The sequence below is a fragment of the Acipenser ruthenus genome, chromosome 58 (genome assembly GCF_902713425.1).
Source record: "Acipenser ruthenus chromosome 58, fAciRut3.2 maternal haplotype, whole genome shotgun sequence".
In the NCBI taxonomy this organism is placed as follows: domain Eukaryota; kingdom Metazoa; phylum Chordata; class Actinopteri; order Acipenseriformes; family Acipenseridae; genus Acipenser; species Acipenser ruthenus.
Window position 1 is genome coordinate 3,948,282 of NC_081246.1, and position 24,949 is coordinate 3,973,230.

The following is a 24,949-nucleotide window of genomic DNA, read 5'->3' on the forward strand; positions in this document are numbered from 1 at the left end:
AATCCTCCGGTGATTGGCTCTCGTAACCAATGAGGGATCAGCTCTGTGGCAGTTTACCGTATAATCAAGACAACAGGCGCATTTTATACTCGGGTACCGTTCAGTTTATTATTATTATTATTATTATTATTAATATGTGGTGATGTATATGAAAATAGGAGATTATCGTTGTATTGATTATATAGAAAATTGATAAAAGTTACCAGCTGATCTGTCAGTTTATAAAATGGCAAGGAAATGCCGGTTCATTTGTAAAGTTACAAATTGCTAATAATACCTTTTATAACTTATGTATAACACACACACACACACACACACACACACACACACACACACACACACACGAGTTACTACACTCATTTCAACTGGATACCGTTTGGAGATTTAATAATCTCTCTCCCATTGAAATGAATAACACACCTCTCCCTGCTATTCTCACATGTCCCAGTAGATGGCGCCAGGCCTCCACGCAAGTACTGGCTACAGGAAAACGACACAGCGCCGGTGTAACAAATCTGTGTGCAGTTATACAGTAAATGTGTGCATGTTTATGGAGCTATAATATTTATCATTAATACTTCAATATCCTAGGCCACCCCCTGCTATGTTAAAAATATACAAACATATTAGTTAATATTAATGTCTTATTAGACAGGACAAGACCTCCATTACGTGATTCATATTTAAATATAAAAATAGGATTTTAGTCCTTCACAAATTTCATACTTCTTATAAATTATATTTAAAATCCAATTATTCGATTTTTGAAATGTATCAAGAAATATGAACAAAATAGAAAATAAATACAGACAGTTATAAAAATATGCTTTTTAGTTTCAATATCGAGAGGTTAACCAGTCAAATAACTAAGTCAATAAACTAACATTAAAAGTATATATATATATATATATATATATATATATATATATATATATATATAGTGTTTATTTAGCAGACACCTTTATCCAAGGCGACTTATAGAGACTAGGGCGTGTGAACTATGCATCAGCTACAGAGTCACTTACAACTACGTCTCACCCGAAAGACGGAGCACAAGGAGGTTAAGTGACTTGCTCAGGGTCACACAATGAGTCAGTGGCTGAGGTGGGATTTGAACCGGGGACCTCCTGGTTATAAGCCCGTTTCTTTAACCACACACACGTGTCTCAGGATCCCAGATCAATCATAAATGCTTACTGTAGTACTCATAATAGGCAAAAAGAAACTCAACCCATAAAAATGATTACATTTATTAAGACTCACAAAAGTAATAAGAATATAAAAGTTATAATACAGAAGTTAGAAATCAAGGTATCAGAATTATAAGTATAGCAGGAATAAAACATTGAAACACATATTTTCATGAGCACGCTGTCTTCAGTGTGTTTCCGTACACGCAGGATTCACGCACATTACACACAGTGACGGGGAGAAGCAGCGTCTGTTGTGTGGGTTCGAATGAAGACGCCATTTTTGTTTCAACAAGTTCAGTTCGGAAGCAGTTTCAATTGCATTTAGTATGAAGCTGTAATCTAGAGTTACTTCAGAACTTGTAGATCAACTCAATCAATGTTTAATCTCACAAAGTGTTATTCTGTATTCAATGTTTTTACTTGTGGTTTGCATGTAGACTTTTCTACACAAACATAGTATTTTACTGAATCTTAATGTCTTTCAAATGTAGTACTTATTCTGGAGATGTGGTTCTTGTTGAAAAACAAAGGGTGTAGCGGTGAGGAGTCTTCTTCAGGATGAAGATATGTACGATGCTTGAATGGGTCCCCATTGCAAGCGAAGGCTCAATGGTTACTTCATGGCAAAATGAGTCTGAATCCAAGAGAACGAGTTCATGCATGTTTTGATTTAAATATAGAGCCCAAAGAGGAGTATACTTTGGAGATCCAATCACTTCCGGGTAAAACAGGAAGCTAATCCCTGACCGAAATCAGTCCTTTCATTGGCCTACAAAGTTTGAATGAACACAGGGAGCAACCCTCCTCCATGGAGAGAAAGAGAGAGATAGAGAGAGAGAGAGAGAGAGAGAGAACAGGATTCGTAACATTTATAGAACAAAACTTCATTTTGTGACAGCTAGTTAAATTGATCATAGAAGGATACTAATGTTAAACATGTTATACAATAAGTAAAGTAAAATAATGTAAGAATTACTTTCAATTTAAACTTCATTAAAACACAATAAACATTTTAATATATTAGGAAACCACAACATTTGTTATTAAAATGATTCAGAAACCCATTTAAATCAGGTATGTTATTACTTATTTGTTACGTTTCAATCTGATAGTTTCAGTAAATCTAAAACCCTGAGATTGTTCCACAAGTTAATATTACACCCTCGTGAAGGCCTGTTTATCAATTAACTTTTAGAATGAGATAATTAGGAATTTCTATTCACTTAAACATTCCATGTTTCACCGTAACAATCCATATAATGGGTAAAGTCATGGCACCTCGTATCCACCAGGTGTCGCACTTCTTAACCCTTTATAGCAAGAAAGTTGTATCCTAGCTTTCAGACAGACTTTCTTAATTAACAGATAAGAATCAGCTCTGTTTGTTTAGACCAGACTGGCAGGTAATCTGAACTGAAACCAATTTAAATCTTTACGACCCTCTGTTACTAATATCCAGTCCTTTGAAGCAGATCTTGAATGTTATGGGAGAAGGTTGGGGGAAGACACACTTAATTAACATCACAGCATCTTAAGCCTCACAGTTTAAGATTTGAAATGTCATTTTACAAAGACAATTCAATTACAACTATGAATTTCTCCCACACCATATACGTTGAATATACAGACTTCTCAGGGGTTGGAGGCACTCGACTTCACCTCGTATCACACAACGCTCCGAGACGTCTGTATATTCGACGAATTGCAAACTAGGAATGAACTTTATAATGTAACGGCTTCAGATAACTGTTTAATATCAATAAATCTGTATCATCTGTAAACATTCACCATACTAAGAATGTACTTTATAATGTAAAGGCTTCAGAGCAGTGTTTAATATTGAGGGATCTGTATCATCTGTAGACATTCACCAGAGCTCTCACAGTTTTTATATTAAGCTTCTGTTTAAAAAGACTGGAATTTCTGAGTGTGGATGAATGAACACACACTCACATTCTGCCTAAATTTTAACAACGTGCATTTGTGTCTTTTAAGAGAACTGGAAGCATTAAAAGACTTCCTACAGCGAGAGCAGTGATAAGGATTCTCTCCTGTGTGGAATAGCTGGTGCATTGTCAAGCTGTACATCCATCTGAAACTCTTCCCACAATCATTACAGTGATGAGGTTTCTCTCCTGTGTGGATTTGCCAGTGAAGTTTCATGGTTTGTAACATCCTGAAACTCTTCCCACAATCAGCACAGACATGTTGTTTCTCTCCAGTGTGGATTCGTTGGTGCATTTTTAAGTTGCTTGACTGTCTGAAACTCTTCCCACAGTCATTACAGCGATGTGGCTTCTCTCCTGTGTGAATTAACTGGTGGGTTTTAAGATATGCTAACTGACTGAAACTCTTCCCACATCTGCTACATGGATGCAATTTTTTTCACGTGTGAATTCTCTGGTGAAGTTTCAGGTTTTGTGAATCTCTGTAACTCTTCCCACACTCAGCACAGACATATGGTTTCTCTCCTGTGTGGGTTCGCTGGTGTCTTTTCAATATACTTAACTGATTGAAACTCTTCCCACAGTCAGCACAGACATATGGTTTCTCTCCTCTGTGAGTTCGCCGGTGTTTTGTCAAATAGCCTGACTGATTGAAACTCATCCCACAGTCAGCACAGACATATGGTTTCTCTCCAGTGTGGATTCGCTGGTGTCTTTTCAATGTGCTTGAAAGATTGAAACTCTTCCCACAGTCTGCACAGACATATGGTTTCTCTCCAATGTGAATTCGCTGGTGTTTTGTCAAACAGGCTGACTGATTGAAACTCATCCCACAGTCAGCACAGACATATGGTTTCTCTCCTGTGTGGATTCGCTGGTGTCTTTTCAAAGCGCTTGACTGACTGAAACTCTTCCCACAGTCAGCACAGACATGTGGTTTCTCTCCAGTGTGGATTTGTTGGTGAAGTTTCAGGCTTTGTGAGTGTATGAAACTCTTCCCACAGTCAGCACAGGTATATGGCCTCTCTCCACTGTGGATTCGCTGGTGTATGTGAAAGCTACTTGACCGTCTGAAACTCTTCCCACAGTCATTACAGTGATGTGGCTTCTCTCCTGTGTGGATTTTCTGGTGTCTTTTCAAAGCGCTTGACAGACTGAACCTCTTCCCACAGTCAACACAGCTAAGAGAGCCCTGCAAGCTGTTTAAGGGTTTAGAATTGAGAATAACCCTTTTAATATGGACTGATTCTAGTACAGAACTCTCCTCTTTAATATGGACTGATTCTAGTTCAGGACTCTCCTCTTTAATATGGACTGATTCTAGTACAGGGCTCTCCTCTTTAATATGGACTGATTCTAGTACAGGACTCTCCTGTTTAATATGGACTGATTCTAGTACAGGGCTCTCCTCTTTAATATGGACTGATTCTAGTGCAGGACTCTCCTCTTTAATATGAACTAATTCTATTGCAGGACTCTCCTCCTTAATATGGACTGATTCTAGTACAGGACTCTCCTCTTTAATATGGACTGATTCTAGTACAGGACTCTCCTCTTTAATATGGACTGATTCTAGTACAGGGCTCTCTTTAATATGGACTGATTCCAGTGCAGGACTCTCCTCTTTAATATGAACTGATTCTATTGCAGGACTCTCCTCCTTAATATGGACTGATTCTAGTTCAGGATTCTCCTCTTTAATATGGACTGATTCTAGTTCAGGACTCTCCTCTTTAATATGGACTGATTCTAGTACAAGACTCTCCTGTTTAATATGGACTGATTCTAGTACTGGACTCTCCTCTTTAAAATTGACTGATTCTAGTACAGGACTCTCCTCTTTAACATGGACTGATTCTAGTACAGGACTCTCCTGTTTAACATGGGCAGTCTCCATCATTGAATCTTCTCTTATACAAGGACCATCCAGTTTTGTCTTCTGAACAAATTCCTAAAGAAAATATAAAATTCAATCTGTTACAATCTCTTTGTTAAATTCTATGAACATGCCTTATCAACTCCAGACTCCATTCATTACCATGTTCATAAATGTGCTGTACTGAGTGAGATGAAGGAGATTTTCTATAAGAAGGAGGAAGGAGAGATGGACCAAAATCACAGAAACAAAGACAGTTCTAAACAGAGAAATATTCAAACATGTATAAAAAGCACCCACACATGTAACCCCTCTCAGCAATGAGCTCCTGCTACCACTAGTGTTCTGCGGTATTTCGGTATATCGAAATATCATGATACAAAAATTATATGATACCTAATATCGGGTTAAAAAAAAAAAATCGATATATCGTTTTTTTTCGATCCCGTCTTTTTTTTGGTGATATATCGTGTTTTTCGGTCTGGCTATTTTTTTTTTTTGAGACTTCAAAACAACACTTTAATTGTGTGCTTTAAAAACGATATGAACTTTTTTGCATATACCGGAAGAAACTAACTTTCCTGCGCTGCGCGTTCTCGGAAAATTTAATTACAGTACTGCCCAAGTAACAACATGGCGGACGCGGGAGAACAGCTGGTTTCTAAAGCCAATTCCACTGTAGTGTGGAACTATTTTGGTTATCCATTAAATGAAAGCGGCAATCCAGTTGAAGGTGGACATCCAAAATGTAGGAGGTGTTTGAAAGAAGTAAAAAACAAGGGAGGAAACACCACCAATTTATTTAAGCATTTATCAGATCGCCACCCCAATCTCTTTGTTGAAGTGAAAATAGTTCTACTTTTACTGTAGTTCTTTTGTTTTACATATTATTGAGATTCTGTGAATTACATCTCGCCTTAAAAATGTAAATAATGCACCCAATTAGTATTTATATATGTGTGTGTGTGTGTGTGTGTGTAAGAAGTTGAAATAGTACAATACTATATAAAAAAGCACTGTGTAAAGAGAACATAGGAACGCTCTAAAAGCGGATCAAAATGCCGTTTGTTAGTTCACCAAGATGCAAAAATATATTTTGCAGACGTGTCATTAAAACGACTCCATGTTAAAAATTGTTAACACTTTATATATTCCTTGGATTTTGTCGTAAAACATTTTTGTGTGTGTGTAAAACAATTAGCTTTCATGCTGGAAACGGACGTCTGATTGTTGCAAGTTCAGCACAAAAACATACAGTACACAGTACATAGGCTGCATAGTCCCGTCCCCCCGTCCCCCCCCCCATATATAGTTCAAGGCGTGCATACGCGATTCAGCAGGTAAACGATGTGCTCTAATCTATAGTTGTAAAAGTCTTTTGTCTAATTTATTTTCTTAGCAAAATTAACATCCACGCTCGCATGATGGTCTGAATAAAATTGCGTAACATTTCCTATGTTTATAGTGCACTGCAATGTTGTTTTGAAGGAGACGTTTGGCTTGAATAAGATGAAACATAATATTATGTTCTAATAGTTATCAGTGTTTTCAGTACTACAGTATCAGAAGTTCTTTGCCAGAAATGCTTTTTTCATCAGCTCAACTTATTTTATAAAATTAATTTGAAGTAATGATTTTCTCTCTCATATATATATATATATATATATTGAAACACAATATATACAGAAAATAATGTCTCTTATACTAAGCTTTCTTTACAGTTGTATTTAATAGTCGGTGGCAATGACTTTGATTACACTATTTTCTGTATTTCTTATATAAAAAGAGAACTTGTTTCAACAGAAAATAAAATTAAAAAGCAAGCATTCCACCATGCTGTAGCATTAAGTGAGTTTTAGCCTCTACCACACTTTGTACTTGCAAACATTTTTATTTGACAGCCATTTAACATGTAATGGACATAAAATTCAAAGAATCGTGATAATATCGAATATCGTGATCTTATGCAGGGTATCGTATCGAGGTAGCCTAAATCAGGTATCGCAGAACACTAGCTACCACTACTACTACTAATAATAATAATAGTAATAATACACCTGTCAGTGACATCCACGCCCCATCACCATGTACAATAATAATAATAATAATAACAATAACAATAATAATAATCACAATAATAATAATCCTGTAAAGCATAATGAAGCATTGTAAAGCACAGAGAGGTCTGGTAAAGCATAGGGAAGCACTGTAAAGCACAAAGAGGTCTGGTAAAGCAAAGGGATGCATTGTAAAGCACAGAGAGGTCTGCTAAAGCATAGGGAAGCATTATAAAGCACAGAGAGGTCTGGTAAAGCATAGGGAAGCATTGTAAAGCACAGAGAGGTCTGGTAAAGCATAGGGAAGCATTGTAAAGCACAGAGAGGTCTGGTAAAGCATAGGGGAGCATTGTAAAGCACAGAGAGGTCTGGTAAAGCATAGGGAAGCATTGTAAAGCACAGAGAAGTCTGCTAAAGCATAGGGAAGCATTGTAAAGCACAGAGAGGTCTGGTAAAGCATAGGGAAGCATTGTAAAGCACAGAGAGGTCTGGTAAAGCATAGGGAAGCATTGTAAAGCACAGAGAGGTCTGGTAAAGCATAGGGAAGCATTGTAATGCACAGAGAGGTCTGGTAAAGCATAGGGAAGCATTGTAAAGCACAGAGAGGTCTGGTAAAGCACAGGGAAGCATTGTAATCATTGTGATCTCTCTGTGGAAACGCATGCTATGCTACGTGGCTTCAGAGATGCAGGAATCAGTGATGCTGTTCACACCCAGGACACTGCCACAGACACTGCAGTGAAAATGAAATCGCAAAGGCAGAGGAAACAACGCTGTACTGTAGTGGAGCTGTCTGATTAAAAAAAACAAACTCTGGGGTCAGTGCAAACCTGACTTCTCTTTTTAAACAGAGCACAAACTCTTCCATGTATTACTGTAGTTGTTCAATATTAGCACTCTGCCGTCAGTGCAAGAAGCTTCAGTATGTGAACATTCATTTCAATAAAAGAACAACGACGAGTTTTCCATGGAAAGAAAAAACATTCGTAGCCAACATCACTAAAGCAAAACGGGCTTCTGTTCATTTGAAATACCGCGGCTTCAGATCAGGGCTGCAGTGACTTCCGCATAGCAACCGGGAACCGCTGAAAACAAACCGTTGTCAAGCGGTGTAACACGTGACCGGTGGACACGGCTAACCTACGTGACTCGAAACATAATAGATACAAACTAAAACGAGGTGTTGTAGGTTTAAAGCAACGGCCACACACCCTGCCGGCCGACTTCTGGGTCTATGAACTGACAGACTGACCACCTGTGGAGTTTGTCGATTGGCACACACATCTCTCTCATCTACACCGGGGAAGTACACTTATTTTAAAATGCTGTTCTAGGTTTTGATGTTGCTAGATGCATGTCTCATGAATATATAAGACCCCACAAGAAACCCCAGGATTAACTACGGGATGCAGTCTGGGTGTAATGTATCTTCTGCACTGGGGGACCGATCATAAACAATGAATTACAAAAAGAAATACAGTAATTAGGATAAAAGAATGTCTGATCTATACAAGATTAATAATAATAATAATAATAATAATAATAATAATAATAATAATAATAATGCATACAGTATTTCGTCTGGTTTCACGGACCGTCAATGCAGGTAAACCGGTACAGAGTACTAAAAAATGCATGGAGTAAATTAATTCATAATGATCTTACTACTAAAATTAATCTTCACGCTACTAATGTCTTACAATGTTGTGCTTATTATTATTACTATTATTATTATTATTATTATTATTATTATTATTATTTTAAGTATAAGTTATAATTGTGTATTACTGTAATTTATGCTGTAAGTATAACTATGTTATCATTAATAAAATGTTCGCTGCAGGTGGTCCTTGAGTCTGGTGGACTCCATTTAGACCCTTCTTCATGCTGCCGATGTGAAGCAGAAAGCCACTTTTCCCTTCTATCTGGACTTAAACGCCTCTTCGGACGTTCAAAAAATGACAGCCGCTTGTCTTTCATGTCGTCGTGGTTGTGGCATCCAACAACCACACAACTCCTCGACACTGTGTTAAAAATATATGTGGAAGCAACTCTTCAATCGATAAAGGAAACCGCGTCTGTTTTGGTTTGTTTTCAGCGGTTGCTATGCTGTTACTATGTGCGTGCGCGCCAAGTTGCCCGGATGTGCGCGCAAACCTGCAGGCACGCACCCACGCGCTGCTGTTACGCGCCTCAGGCAGACAACAGCGCGAGAAAACAACACGCGATTTGAGAAGATGTTCAAACACTGTAGAGTCTGAAGCGGAGCGGAGCGCAACCTGACCCTGGAAATAACATGAGGCGGTGATGCGGGGGAACTGTCCCGAGCAGCGCCGAGGGCTGGAGCGGTTACTTGTTTTTAAAAATGTCAAAATGTTCAGAATTAATAGACTAAAAATGTGGGCCTGGGCCTGTGTGTGTGTGTAGATATACAATTGTTATTTTTGACCACTTTCTTAAAATAGTTTTACATGAAACACATTGCTTTCAATACAACTAATCAAATGTAAGTGTCGGTACCGATTAACAAATGGAATAATAATTTATATTTAAAAACTTACTCGTTAATTCGGCCACTCCAGCCTCCTCTCTCTCCTTCCTGTAAAAATATCCTGAGAGACCGAAGCGAAAACAAACCCGCCCCCTCTCTCGCCTGCCATTGGCTGCGGGGTCATTCTGAACTGAGGAGTCCTCTGGTGATTGGACACGCTGGGGCTCTCCTAACCAATAGGGGATCAGCTCTGCAGCAGTTACCGTATAATCAAGACAACAGGCGCATTATTATACTCGGGTACCGTTCAGTTTATTATTATTATTATTATTATTATTATTATTATTATTATTATTATTAATAATAATAATAATATGTGGTAATGTATATGAAAACAGGAGATTATCGTTGTATTGATTATATAGAAAATTGATAAAAGTTACCAGCTGATCTGTCAGTTTATAAAATGAGAAGGAAATGCCGGTTCATTTATAAAGTTACAAATTGCTAATAATACCTTTTATAACTTATGTATAACACACACACACACACACGAGTTACTACACTCATTTCAACTGGAGTATTAACTTTCCAGATACCGTTTGGAGATTTAATAAACTCTCCCCCATTGAAATTAATGGCAAACCTCTCCCTGCTATTCTCACGAGTCCCAGTAGATGGCGCCAGGCCTCCACGCAGGTACTGGCTGCAGGAAAACGACACAGCGCCGGAATAACAAATCTGTGTGCAGTTTCACAGTCAATACGATTGCATGGTTGCATATTTATGAAGGTATAATATTTATCATTAATACTTCAATATCCTAGGCCACCCCCTGCTACGTTAGTAATATATAGGACAACACCTCCATTATGTGATTCATATTTAAATATAAAAATAGGGTTTTAGTCCTTCACAAATTTCATACTTCTTATAAATTATATTTAAAATCCAATTATTCGATTTTTGAAATATATCAAAAGAAATATGAACAAAATAGAAAATAAATAGACAGTTATAAAAATATGCTTTTTAGTTTCAATTTCGAGAGGTTAACCAGTCAAATAACTAACAAATAACGCTCCCCTGCCTCCCGAACCCGCTCCTTCTCCACCCTTGCTCCGCAGTGGTGGAACGACCTTCCTACAGATGTCAGGACTGCCCAGTCCCTGACCACATTCCGGCGCCTCCTTAAGACTCACCTCTTCAAACAGCACCTGTAGAACTCCTCTGTTGTATCCTGGGACACTATCACCCTTCATTTAAATATGCTTTATTTTGCTCTTATCTGCCCCCTATTTTACTGCATTTAATCCTGTACTTCAGAATATTGTAATCTGCCAAGTGTTTAATCTGTAGTATTTTGTACTTAATCATATCCTGATGTAACTATCACTATTTAATCATATCCTGATGTAACTATCACTATTATCTGCTGTATTATTGAATTGTGGTTTGTCACACTTGAGAATTATTGTATTTCTTGTTCTTATTGTATTACTTGTATTGTAACACTTGAAATGTATTTGCTTGCGATTGTAAGTCGCCCTGGATAAGGGCGTCTACTAAGAAATAAATAATAATAATAATAATAATAATAATAATAATAATAATAATAACTAAGTCATTAACACAGGGCGCAACCCTCATCCATGGAGAGAGAGAACAGAATTTGTAACATTTATAAAACAAAAAATGAATTTTGTGCTAAGTAGTGATATTGCACATAGAATGATAAAAATGTCAGTTTAATTCCCCGAACAAGATGCCTGTTTCCAGCATGTTAAACACATTCTACAATAATTAAAATAAAGTAACGTAAGTAATGAATCATTTTCACTTTTAACTTCATTAAAACACAATAAACATTTACATTTTATTGGGAAAACATACTGAAATAACTCTTAAACTTGCGTCCGTAAGATGTTATTAACCCTTTGTGGTCCTATGTCAGACCTGGTCCGACATTGCAATTTTCCCTTTCCGGTCCGATGTCGGACCCTGTCCAACATCATCAAAAAGACACAATAAACAGGTCTCTAGTCGTTTTTTCTCCGGAAAAAGCTGAGAAAACCATTCAATGGCCGAGTGAGACTGATAGGAGCCGAGAGAAGCCAAAAAAAAGGGGGCGTATCTCATGAATACTGATAGCCCCGACACCACATAAATAACACGGACATAAACAAACAAGATAGCTGCTTCCGCATCCAGCGCTCAAAGAATATCACAGACATTTGCAGAGCTTTTTTTAGATGTTATAGTAATAAAATAATGACTTGGATCGCAGTATTGAGGAGTTTGGTGATAAAACGAGTGATCAGGAGATGATTTATCGGTATGCACTATCAAGAGGTATGTGAAAAATATGTAGTATTATTAAGAGGCATTGACAGCAAACAAGGGGTGGGGGCGGGGCTGGAGAGTGTCCTGTTGATATGCAGTGCCTTTTAAACCTGTTTTATTGTGAAAAAAAATACTTTTAAACAGCGCGTCTAAAATAAACTGCACGTGTGAAAATAAATTGAACCTGACACGCCTTGAGACGCGCTGAATAAATGGACCGCAAAGGGTTAAAATGATTCTAAAACACATTTAAATCAGTTATTACTTGTTACATTTCAATCTGATAGTTTCAGTAAATCTAAATCCCTGAGCTTGCTAAACAAGTTAATATTACACCCTCGTAAAGGTTTGTTTTTCAGTTCACTTTTAGAATAAGGAAATTAGGAATTTCTACTCAAACATTAAATGTTTCATGGTAACAATTCATATAATGGGCAAAGTCATGGCACCTCGTATCCACCAGGTGTTGCACTTCTTAACCCTTTATAAGAAGAAAGTTGTACACTGGCTTTCAGACAGACTTTCTTAATTAACAGATAAGAATCAGCTCTGTTTGTTTAGACCAGACTGGCAGGTAATCTGAACTGAAACTAATTTAAATCTTTATGACCCTCTGTTACTAATATCCAGTCCTTTGAAGCAGATCTCAAATGTTATGGGAGAAGGTTGGGGGAAGACACACTTAATTAACATCACAGCATCTTAAGCCTCATAGTTTAAGATTTGAAATGTCATTTTACAAAGTACATTCAATTACAACTATGAATTTCTCCCACACCGTATACGTTGAATATACAGACTTCTCAGGGGTTGGAGGCACTCGGCTTCACCTCGTATCACACAACACTGCGAGGCGTCTGTATATTCAATGGATTGCAAACTAAGAATGTACTTTATAATGTAACAGCTTCAGAGCACTGTGTTTAATATCAATAAATGTGTCTCATTTGTAGACATTCAAAAGAGTTCTCACAGTTTTTATATTAAGCTTATATTTGAAAAGGCTGGCATTTCTGAGTGCGGGTGAATGAACACACACTCACATTCTACCTAAACTTTCACAACTTGCATTTGTGTCTTTTAAGAGAACCGGACTGCAGTGATCAGGTTTCTCCGCTGTGTGGAATCGCTGGTGCCTTTTCAAGCTGTATATCCATCTGAAACTCTTCCCACAGTCATTACAGTGATGTAGCTCCTCTCCTGTGTGAATTAACTGGTGGATTTTCAAAGATCTTGATTGACTGAAACTCTTCCCACAGTCAGCACAGACATATGGTTTCTCTCCACTGTGAATTCGCTGATGACGTTTCAGGCTTTGTAAATCCCTGAAACTCTTCCCACAGTCAGCACAGACATCCGGTTTCTCTCCAGTGTGGATTCGTTGGTGAAGCTGCAGGTGCTGTAAATCCCTGAAACTCTTGCCACAGTCAGCACAGACATACGGTTTCTCTCCAGTGTGGATTCGTTGGTGAAGCTGCAGGTGCTGTAAGTCTCTGAAACTCTTCCCACAGTCAGCACAGACATGTCGTTTCTCTCCAGTGTGAATTCGCTGGTGGAATTTAAAGTTGCTTGACTGTCTGAAACTCTTCCCACAGTCATTACAGTGATGTGGCTTCTCTCCTGTGTGGATTAACTGGTGGTTCTTAAGATGTGATAACTGATTGAAACTCTTCCCACATTTACTACACAGATACGGTTTATCTCCAGTGTGAATTCGCTGGTGTGTTTTCAAAGTGCATGGCAGGCTGAAACTCTTCCCACAGTCAGCACAGACATTTGGTTTCTCTCCAGTGTGGACTTGCTGGTGAATTTTCAGGTTTTGTAGACGTCTGAAACTCTTCCCACAGACAGCACAGACGTGTGGTTTCTCTCCAATGTGGATTTGCTGGTGAATTTTCAAGTTTTGTAGACGTCTGAAAGTCTTCCCACACTCAGAACAGACATGTGGTTTCTCTCCAGTGTGGATCTGCTGGTGAATTTTCAGGTTTTGTAGACATCTGAAAGTCTTCCCACACTCAGAACAGACATATTGTTTCTTTCCAGTGTGAATTCGCTGGTGCAATTTCAAGTTGCCTAACTGTCTGAAACTCTTGCCACAGTCATTACAGTGATGTGGCTTCTCTCCTGTGTGAATTAACTGGTGGTTTTTAAGATGTGCTAACTGAATGAAACTTTTCCCACATTTACTACACGAATGTGGTTTATCTCCTGTGTGGATTTGCTGGTGTCTTTTCAAATGGTTTGACTTCCTGAAATTCTTCCCACAGTCAGCACAGACATATAGTTTCTCTCCAGTGTGGATTCGCTGGTGAAGTTTCAGGCTTTGTGACCATCTGAAACTCTTCCCACAGTCAGCACAGGTATACGGTTTCTCTCCTGTGTGAATTCGCTGGTGTATTTGAAAGTCACCTGACTGTCTGAAACTCTTCCCACAGTCATTACAGTGATGTGGCTTCTCTCCTGTGTGAATTAACTGATGGTTTTTAAGATGCGCTAACTGATTGAAACTTTTCCCACATTTACTACACAAATAAGGTTTCTCTCCTGTGTGAATTCTCTGGTGTCTCTTCAAATGGCTTGACTGACTGAAACTCTTCCCACAGTCAGAACAGACATGTTGTTTCTCTCCAGTGTGGATTTGCTGGTGAAGTTTCAGGTTTTTTAACTGTCTGAAACTCTTTCCACATTCTGTACAGGACAGAGAGTCCTGCAAGCTGCTTGTTTTAAAATGGTTACCCTCCTCTTCAACATGGACAGGGTCTAGTTCAGGAAGCTCCTCTTTAATGTGGACAGGCTCCATCTCTGAATCCTGCCTTTCACAAGGATAACCCAGCTGTACCTTCAGAACTCGCAGGTGGTGTTTCACGGTGCTGTGGTGTCTGAAATCTGCCCCGCATTCATGACAGTTATATGGAGTCTTTCCAGTGCCTGTTTGCTGCTGTCCGTTCAGGATTCCTGACTCCCTGAAAGTCTTCACACATCCAGCACAGCGATGCAGAGTCTTTCCAGGAGATGTTTCAAGGTTTCCTTCAGGATTAAAACTCTCCCCACATCCAGGACAGGGAAGAGAGCCCTGCAAGCTGCTTAAGGGTTTAGAACTGAGAATAACCTTTTTAATATGGACTGATTCTAGTTCAGGACTCTCCTCTTTAATATGGACTGATTCCAGTACAGGACTCTCCTCTTTAATATGAACTGATTCTAGGACAGGACTCTCCTCTTTAATATGGACTGATTCCAGTGCAGGACTCTCCTCTTTAATATGGACAGGCTCCATCGTTGAATCTTCTCTTCAACAAGGATAATCCAGTTTTGTCCTAAAAAAAAACAACATAAAACACAATCTGTTACAATCTCTTTCTTAGATTCTATCAACTTGCCTTATCAGCTCCAGACTCCATTCATTACCATGTTCACAAATGTGCTGCACTGAGTGAGATGAAGGAGATTTTCTATAACAAGGAGGAAGGAGAGATGGACCAAAATCACAGAAACAAAGACAGTTCGAAGCAGAGAAATATTCAAACATGTATAAAAAGCACCCACACAGTAACCACTCAAGCAGAAGAGCCTCAGGAATACTGCTTAGAAAATGACAGCATTTCTTTCACTCAAGACAAAGGTTATTGTTGAAAAGTTTGACAGATTTTATAATGACGTTTCTTTTTAATACAGTCAGTATTTACATACCTGACTTCAGTGATGGTTAAACACATGTGACTCATATATGATTATTTCATTTTGGACGGTCCAACCCTTGTCTGTTTTTCAGGGAACACAAAAAAGATACAAAATAAAAAATACATAGCTGAAAGGACTGTGTTTTAAAATAAGCAGGCTTCCATCTAGATAAACTGTTTTGGTTTTGTTGGTACAGTACTATATAGTTCAACAGTAGTATTTTAATTCAGAACGATATGATTTTAAAAATATCACTTGCCAAAGAGACAACACGTGGACTGTAATACAGTACCTACTTTTAAATCTGGTACGTTTTGTAGCAGAATGTAAAATCTGAAACAAACACATTGGAAATAGGGATGTCACGGTATCCCGCTTGTCAGTGCAGAGAGGTGCTGTATTAACATCAGCAGAATACAGGAACCCCAGTTTCATGCCAGAGCTGTGATGGGGACCCAACGCGTGGGAGTACTGTTGTGTACAAACATAGCTTAAAATGAAACGTTTTGAACAAGAACAGCAAAAAAATAAAAACACACTTAAAACTAAAAATTTTAAATAAAAGAAAATAAATATAAGGGTTGAAAAGCAGAAAAAAAGCTAAATAATTAAACTAAGGAAGTGAAAAGGTTATCAAGCTGAAAAAAGTTTTCTTTATAAACGCCAATAAACCAACATTCTCTTTCGCCAGTCAAATCGTAGGGTGCCTAAATAGTTTCGAGTCCCACGAACAGATGTATTTAGTCTGTTGCATCTTCTTTGGCAGCCACAACTATCCCAGATACAATAGTTTTGGTTAGATAGTTTACCGTCAGGAGTTTAAGGATGGTTCACAGCAGATTCCCTAGTTAGATGATGAGCTGATAATATCTCTTCAGCCAAAGAAGTAGGCACAGTAATTTAAGACTTCACCACAATGAAAAACAGTAATATAGCGCGAGTTTTGTACTAAAGCAGGGTCAGCTGTTGCAGGGGAAACACAGTGTATTTCTCAAATCCCACCTCAGGCACTGACTCATTGTGTGACCCTGAGCAAGTCACTTAACCTCCTTGTGCTCCGTCTTTCGGGTGAGACGTAGTTGTAAGTGACTCTGCAGCTGATGCAGTTCACACACCCTAGTCTCTGTAAGTCGCCTTGGATAAAGGTGTCTGCTAAATAAACAAATAATGTAAATTAAATAAAAAAAGTTGAATTATGTATTTAATTTATTGTGTGTATTTACCTAAACAATGTTAACACTCTTAAAATTGAGCGATCACCAGATTTCTTTTTCACATGACCTCCACTAGAACAGTGAGACTTTGAACACAAGAATACTAGCGATTGAATACATTTATAATGAAACGGTATTTGAAAATATATCTACAAACTAAATTAATAAATCCCATAAATATCAAGTATTAAAGAAGATAACTGGGAAAGTTTTTTTTAAAAAAGGACGCCTCCAGTTTCTAGTTTCTTTTTTTTAATATTCTATTTTGGACTCAGTCAGCAGATTTTTCCATTTTCTTAACCTCATTTACAGTACGATTTACAGCTGGGTTGATGGCATTTATCCTTTCAGTAATCTCTTCTTTATTTCTACCTGAATTTTTTTAATGACACCCCTAACCTCCCCAGTATTATTTATTTTTTTAAATAATTACTTCCAGTACAATTGGCAATTTTTCTTCGCTAAAATCTATTTTCTTCACTTTGAGCGCAGCCATTTCTTTTTCAAAAAGACTAAAAAAAAAAAAAACGACCGGTCTTTGTTGCTTAGCAATAGCATCTTAAGACCAGTCTTAAGTAAGACCTGTGAAGCTTTGCTTTGTGCAACAGTGTGGAGTAGTGGTTAGGGCTCTGGACTCTTGACCGGAGGGTCGTGGGTTCAATCCCCAGTGGGGGACACTGCTGCTGTACCCTTGAGCAAGGTACTTTACCTAGATTGCTCCAGTAAAAACCCAACTGTATAAATGAGGAATTGTAAAAATAGTGTGATATCTTGTAACAATTGTAAGTCGCCCTGGATAAGGGCGTCAGCTAAGAAATAAATAATAATAAATAATAATAATAATAATAATAATAACAGACTTATCTCAAGGTCTTACGTTAGACCAATTTCGCTGGACTTAAACGACATCTTCGACTACATCTCACCAATTCAATACACAACACTTACAAAATATTTAAAATAGAAAAGACGTTAGAAGAATAAAACAGCTAACAAAAGCAAAGAAGGTTGTAAACGACACGACTCACGCAGACAAAAGCATAAGAAAACAACATGCGATTTGAGAATATTTTCAAGCCCTGCGCAACCCTTAACCTGTGAGAGCACGCTGGTGATGACGTCATCACGCAGCTTCACCGAGCGCTTTTAAAGCCGGGATACGTATTCAGTAAAAAACAAGACTTCAATTCAACCCAAATAAGTCACAATAACACACCTTTCCAGGGTCCAAGCTTCACTACAACACACGGCTGAGAAATAAAATTAAAAACATTAAAACAAAACTGACAGGCTTGTTTTGTTTTTGTTTATGCGGTGGCGGTGCGCGTGAACGCAAACGGTCCCGCGCACGGCTGAGGGCTCGAGCTGTTAGTTGTTTTTTTTTTTTTTTTAATTGTTCGGTATTAATTGACTAAATTAATTTTTAATTTAGTTTTGTTTGTTTGTTTCTTTTTCCACACGAATTTCCCCGACCTCCCGCCCTCTCGGTGGGCCTCTGTGTCTGTGTGATACAATTATTATTTAACCACGGAAAAACAGGACCCTTTCTAAAGATATTACTACATGAAGCAAAAGGTTTTCAGTAGAACTCATCAACTGTGTCGGTACCGGTTCACAAATTGAATAACATTAATTTATATTTAATTACTTACTCGTCAATTCAGCTCCGCCTCCTCTCTCTCCTTCAGGGACCGAAGCGCAAACAAGATCCGCCCTCTTCTAGCTTGCCATTGGCTGCGGGGTCACTCTGAACAGAGGAGTCCTCTGGTGATTGGACGCGCTGGGGCTCTCCTAACCAATAGGAGATCAGTGCTGTGGCAGTTACCGTTCGATGTATTATTATTTATTTGTTTCTTAGCAGACGCCCTTATCCAGGGCGACTTACAATTGTTACAAGATTATTTTTACATACCCATTTATGCAGTTGTGTTTTTACTGGAGCAATCTAGGTAAAGTACCTTGCTCAAGGGTACAGCAGCAGTGTCCCCCCACCTGGGATTGAACCCATGACCCTCCGGTCGAGAGTCCAGAGCCCTAACCACTACTCCACACTGCTGCCCATATAATAATAATGTATGTAGTGACATACGAAACAATCACACAGATAATACTTCATTAATTATATATTTTTTAAAAATTGATCAATTACCAGCTGATCTGCCAATTAATAAAATGGTCAAGGAAATGTTTGTTCATTTATAGACTAGCCGGTTCATTTATGAAGTTACACATGGCTAATAATACCTTGTATCACTGCCATGTATAATGCAAACACATGAGCTAATACACTCATTTAAATTTGAGTTTAATTTTCCAGATACCGTTTGGAGATTTAATAATCTCTCTCCCATTGAAATGAATGACAAACCTCTCCCTGCTATTCTCACGTCTCCCAGTAGATGGCGCCAGGCCTCCACGCAAGTACTGTCTGCAGGAAAACGACACAGCGCCGGAGTAACACATCTGTGTGCAGTTTCACAGTCAATACGATTGCATGGGTGCATGTTTAATACATTGTTCCACTAGACTTCAGTTTAACAGTATTTCTGTTTGAGTCTAATCAATCGTGGGAAACCACTGAATCTACAATTGGATAAGAGCTCCTACAGAAACTACAATATTATTCCTGAGTGAATGTTTGCTACATTCTACCAGAGTTCAGCTTTCTGTGCAGAACTAGTTCATCAGAAACTAGATTGATGACTTTCCAGTTAGTTTACATGTAAAAATAATGTGATATCTTGTAACAATTGTAAGTCGCCCTGGATAAGGACATCTGGATAAGGAAATAATAATAGACAGCATGGGGTTATAAATGCTGAAAGGTCTCTTTACACTACAGGTTAACTCTGCAGCCTGTAAGGTTTGTGGATTCAGGTCCAACATGGAATTAACTACTTTGTTGCTCTATAAGGATGAGACCAGACCATGTTTCAAATCTGAACAACGTTTACCATTTATTAGTTTCAAACACCCACATTCCACATTCTACATTGAACTCTTTTGTTTAGATGCTTTCCTGTTCTTTGACACAGATGTGATGCATTGATATTTACTGAAACAACTCCTTCATTTTCATATTCTGGGTTTGTGTGTCATTGGAAGTTAAATACAACTTTTAAAAACTCAAGCATAACGTTAAAATAGAACTAAAAAGAAACTTAATAATAAAACGAGGCTCATGTTTTGTAATTGGTGTCCCTCACAAAATACACTGGCAGAGTCTTCTGGTCTCTTCAGACACTTCATGAAATGAATTCAGTGTCACACAGATAGGGTTTACTCAGATTATTTCTCTCACTCTTGAAGTTGAACACGATTAACACACAGCTTGCTAATCATGCTAATAGAAACCCTTCTTACTGATTAAAACAGCTTGTTATTCTCATTCCGATGCAGTTTATTATGTTAGGAAGAGTTAAACAGACATTTGTTGGAATTATGACAAGCTATGTTTTAAAGCTAGTTCAAAGGGATATTTTATTATTATTATTATTATTTATTTCATTATTTTTACATACAATTCCCCATTTATACAGTTGGGTTTTTACTGGAGCAATCTAGGTAAAGTACCTTGCTCAAGGGTACAGCAGCAGTGTCCCACACCTGGGATTGAACCCACGACCCTCTGGTCAAGAGTCCAGAGCCTTAAGCACTACTTCACACTGTATCCACCAGGTGTCGCAATTCTTAACCCTTTATAAGAAGAAAATTGTACACTAGTTTTCAGACAGACATTCTTAATTAACAGATAGGAATCAGCTCTGTTTGTTTAGACCAGACTGGCAGGTAATCTGAACTGAAACCAATTTAAATCTTTATGACCCTCTGTTACTAATATCCAGTCCTTTGAAGCAGATCTCGAATGTTATGGGAGAAGGTTGGGGGAAGACACACTTAATTAACATCACAGCATCTTAAGCCTCATAGTTTAAGATTTCAAATGTCATTTTACAAAGACCATTCAATTACAAATATGAATTTCTCCCTCACCAGAGTTCTCACAGTTGTTATATTAAGCTGCTGTTTAAAAAGACTGGAATTTCTGAGTGCGGGTGAATGAACACACACTCACATTCTGACTAAACTTTCACAGCTTGCATTTGTGCCTTTTAAGAGAACTGGAAGCAGTAAAAGACTTCCCACAGTGAGAGCAGTGATAAGGATTCACTCCCGTGTGGAATCGCTGGTGTATTCACAAGCTGTATATCCATTTGAAACTCTTCCCACAATCACCACAGACATGTCGTTTCTCTCCAGTGTGGATTTGCTGGTGTATTTTCAAATGGCTTGACTTAGCAAAACTCTTCCCACAGTCAGCGCAGACATATGGTTTCTCTCCTGTGTGAATTCGCTGGTGCATTTTCAAGTTGCCTGACTGTCTGAAACTCTTCCCACAATCACCACAGACATTTGGTTTCTCTCCAGTATGAATTCGCTGGTGGTCTTTAAGATGTCCCAGTGTCCTGAAACTCTTCCCACACTCTGCACAGACATTTGGTTTCTCTCCAGTGTGAATTCGCTGGTGTATTTTGAAATTGCTTAACAGACTGAAACTCTTCCCACAGTCAGCACAGACATGTGGTTTCTCTCCTGTGTGAATTCGCTGGTGGTGTTTAAGATCTCCTAATCTAGTGAAACTCTTCCCACAGTCAGCACAGACAAGTTGTTTCTCTCCAGTGTGAATTTGCTGGTGCATTTTCAAGTTGCTTGACTGACTGAAACTTTTCCCACAGTCACAACAGACATGTGGTTTCTCTCCTGTGTGAATTCGCTGGTGCATTTTCAAGTTGGTTGACTTACTGAAACTCTTCCCACAGTCAGCACAGACATGCCGTTTCTCTCCAGTGTGGTTTCGCTGGGGAAGTTTCAGGTCTTGTAACTGACTGAAACTCTTTCCACATTCTGTACAGGACAGAGAGCCCTGCAAGCTGCTTGTTTTAAAATGGTGACCCTCCTCTTCAACATGGACAGGGTCTAGTTCAGGAAGCTCCTCTTTAATGTGGACAGTGTCTAGTTCAGGACTCTCCTCTTTAATATAGACTGATTCTAGTACAGGACTCTCCTCTTTAATATGGACTGATTCTAGTACAGGACTCTCCTCTTTAATCTGGACTGATTCTAGTACAGGACTCTCCTCTTTAATATGGACTGATTCTAGTACAGGACTCTCCTCTTTAATCTGGACTGATTCTAGTACAGGACTCTCCTCTTTAATATGGACTGATTCTAGTGCAGGACTCTCCTCTTTAATATGGACTGATTCTAGTACAGGACTCTCCTCTTTAATATGGACTGATTCTAGTGCAGGTCTCTCCTCTTTAATATGGACTGATTCTAGTACAGGACTCTCATCTTTAATATGGACAGGCTCCATCATTGAATCTTCTCTTTCACAAGGATAATCCAGTATTGTCTTCTGAACTAATTTCTTTAAAAAAAAACATAAAATACAATCAGTTACAATCCCTTTGTTAAATTCTATGAACTTGCCTTGCCAACTCCAGACTCCATTCATTACCATGTTCACAAATGTGCTGTACTGAGTGAGATGAAGGAGATTTTCTATAACAAGGAGGAAGGAGCGATGGACCAAAAATCACAGAAACAAAGACAGTTCTAAACAGAGAAATATTCAAACATGTATAAAAAGCACCCACACAGTAACCACTCAAGCAGAAGATCCTCAGGAATACTGCTTAGAAAATGACAGCATTTCTTTCACAGAAGACAAAGGTTATTGTTGAAAAGTTTGATAGCTTCGATCAGACTTGTGTTCAGTATTAAATAAACTGATACGACCTGAAACACACAATCAAACACAGAGCGGTGAAGCTGAATCAGGACTGAAGAGTAAAAGAATAAGAAACTCACTTCAGGGATTGTCAGCAGGATATCTGCAGCACGGCTCTGGCAGTCTTGTTTCTTCCCAGGTAAACAAGCACATTAAAGCAACAGCAACACTTCATTGATGTGGCCTCCTCTGCACCACATGAACACTGACTATTTCAACTCCTGGGTCTGGCAGTGCTAAGAACACTGAACCCAACTCCTCAGCCAATCCCCAGCTGATAGCACTCTTGTCACTAAACTGAGAAATTAATATAGATAAACCATGTATGATCCATCCCTCAACATTTAACTATACTTCATAATTCACGTACGTGTACTTTGGTAGTGGCTTTTAAAAGAGATGCAATTACACCTTCAACTGTTGCCAGTTGGATACCACTGACTGTTGTGTAGGCTCTCCGGACGAATGCTGCTGTCTTTGTTTTGAGACAGCGTTGCCCGTCTCAACTGTAACCCTCTTCCACAGATTTTTCATATCTGTTCATGTCCTTGGCTGCGTCTGTCGGAAGGCAGCAGTAGATTTTTTTTTACAAGCAAGTGGTCATCCTCCACAGCGTCCTGTATGCACTCTATGAAATTCAGCTTGTTTGTGTAGTTTTCTACACGACTGCCCATTCATATGGATATACTGAGAAATTCAGCTTTTCGAGGCTATGCTTCTAATATATCCTACTTATTATTATTATTTGTTTATTTAGCAGACGCCTTTATCCAAGGCGACTTACAGAGACTAGGGTGTGTGAACTATGCATCAGCTACAGAGTCACTTAAAATTACATCTCACCCGAAAGACGGAGCACAAGGAGGTTAAGTGACTCGCTCAGGGTCACACAATGAGTCAGTGGCTGAGGTGGGATTTGAATCGGGGACCTCCTGGTTACAAGCCCTTTTCTTTAACCAATGGACCACACCGCTGATCTGATTCACACTTATTTCCTACAATGTGTTATTTGTATAAATTAATGTATTTGTTTTCTGTGTGAATTAAATAAATGACTGATATAACACAACTCTACCATCACAGCTTGGTTCATTTTGGCAGTGTTTTAGGAAAATGGTGATGCATGTGAATTCAATGTAAGGGAAAAAAGGGAAATAAACTTATTATTTGTATATACTTTCGTACACACTTTTCATATTATTAATAATAATAATAATAATAATAATAATAATAATAATAATAATAATAATAATAACATTCTTAAAATATAATTTGCTCGCTGAAACCAATCGCTCGGATTTTGAGCTTGGCGCCCTCTTCAGTTCCTGTTTGGAAGCACACCAAAAACAAACCATAATCCTGAGCACTTTACTAAGACTGGGGATCAGCTGGTCCCCAACTTTGCTCCACTTCTTTTTTCGTTGCAATTGCTATTAAGCGAGTAAGCAGCTGGAGGATAATCCTGAGATAGTCCAGTACTAGCTGGTACGCAACTTAATACAAGCTCCGACCAACTCTGCAAGTCTGTTGCAATTGACCGCATGCGATTTGAGAAGATTTTCAAACCCTGCACAACCCTTAACGTGTGAACGCACGTTGGTGATGACGTCATCACGCAGCTTCACCGAGCGCTTTTAATACTGTAGCTGGGATACCTATTCAGTACAAACAGGACTTCAATGCAACCCAAATAAATCACAATAATACACAGCGCTCCCCCTCCTTTCCAGGGTCCAAGCTTCACTGCAGTACAGAGCTGAGCAATAACATGAAAACTGACAGAGCGACTTAAACAAATCCACACTTCCAAATAGAAACTAGTGGGAAATGCTTTCCTAGAGCAGGACTGAGGCGTGCACTGACAGTGCGAGTCATAAACACACAGGCAGCGTTTCTCTCTGTATGTTTCTAATGCATGGCTGGTATTTGCACAGCGCGTACATTAGCCTTTTTTAAAAAATGAAATGTTTGTTATTAAATGACCGGAACTATTTAGTTTTTGTTTGTTTTGTATCTTAGTTTTTGTTCCCTCTTGGTGGGCCTGTGTGTGTGTGATACAATTATTATATTCGTCCACGGAAAAAAAGACCCACTATCTTAATATTATTACACGAAGCAGATTGTTTTCAGTATAACTAATCACATATAAGTATCTGCAACGGTTAACAGATGTAATAAAGTGAATTTATATTTAAAATCTTACTCGTTAATTCAGCCTCTCCAGCCTCCTCTCTCTCCTTCAGGGAAAAATATTGTGAAGAACCGAAGCGAAAACAAACCCGCCCCCTCTCTCGCCTGCCATTGGCTGCGGGGTCATTCGGAACCGAGGAGTCCTCCGGTGATTGGACGCGCTG

General features: G+C 38.6%; 3 protein-coding genes across 7 annotated transcripts; all 3 read right to left on the reverse strand.

Annotated features, from left to right (window-relative positions):
- Positions 1–1,234: 1,234 nt before the first annotated feature.
- On the reverse strand, positions 1,235–9,709 carry LOC131724934 (zinc finger protein 501-like). The gene is made up of 2 exons (XM_059018036.1): positions 9,634–9,709; positions 1,235–5,090 (listed from the first exon to the last, which is right to left on the reverse strand). The coding sequence occupies exon 2, from the start codon at positions 5,037–5,039 to the stop codon at positions 3,579–3,581; it is 1,461 nt and encodes a 486-aa protein (XP_058874019.1). The 5' UTR covers positions 5,040–5,090; positions 9,634–9,709; the 3' UTR covers positions 1,235–3,578.
- Positions 9,710–11,295: 1,586 nt separating this feature from the next.
- LOC117407662 (zinc finger protein 345-like) lies at positions 11,296–24,888 on the reverse strand. Of its 5 annotated transcripts, none has more exons than XM_059017957.1 (3): positions 18,454–18,613; positions 15,597–15,667; positions 11,296–15,223 (listed from the first exon to the last, which is right to left on the reverse strand). In XM_059017957.1, the coding sequence occupies exon 3, from the start codon at positions 15,181–15,183 to the stop codon at positions 12,946–12,948; it is 2,238 nt and encodes a 745-aa protein (XP_058873940.1). In that variant the 5' UTR covers positions 15,184–15,223; positions 15,597–15,667; positions 18,454–18,613; the 3' UTR covers positions 11,296–12,945. The 5 variants fall into 5 exon arrangements, with proteins under 5 accessions (XP_058873940.1, XP_058873941.1, XP_058873942.1 ...); XM_059017958.1 differs by lacking the exon at positions 18,454–18,613 and adding an exon at positions 18,018–18,407; XM_059017959.1 differs by lacking the exon at positions 18,454–18,613 and adding an exon at positions 17,750–17,840.
- Positions 19,733–23,770, reverse strand: LOC131724947 (zinc finger protein 239-like). Its single transcript, XM_059018093.1, has 2 exons — positions 22,676–23,770; positions 19,733–22,232 (listed from the first exon to the last, which is right to left on the reverse strand). Exon 2 carries the CDS (start codon positions 22,179–22,181, stop codon positions 20,997–20,999), a length of 1,185 nt encoding a protein of 394 aa, XP_058874076.1. The 5' UTR covers positions 22,182–22,232; positions 22,676–23,770; the 3' UTR covers positions 19,733–20,996.
- Positions 24,889–24,949: the final 61 nt, after the last annotated feature.

Bases quoted from the DNA above. Each gene is read 5' to 3' on its own strand.
- LOC131724947 (XM_059018093.1), bottom strand. From the start codon at position 22,181: ATGATGGAGCCTGTCCATATTAAAGATGAGAGTCCTGTACTAGAATCA.
- LOC131724934 (XM_059018036.1), bottom strand. From the start codon at position 5,039: ATGATGGAGACTGCCCATGTTAAACAGGAGAGTCCTGTACTAGAATCA.
- LOC117407662 (XM_059017961.1), bottom strand. From the start codon at position 15,183: ATGGAGCCTGTCCATATTAAAGAGGAGAGTCCTGCACTGGAATCAGTC.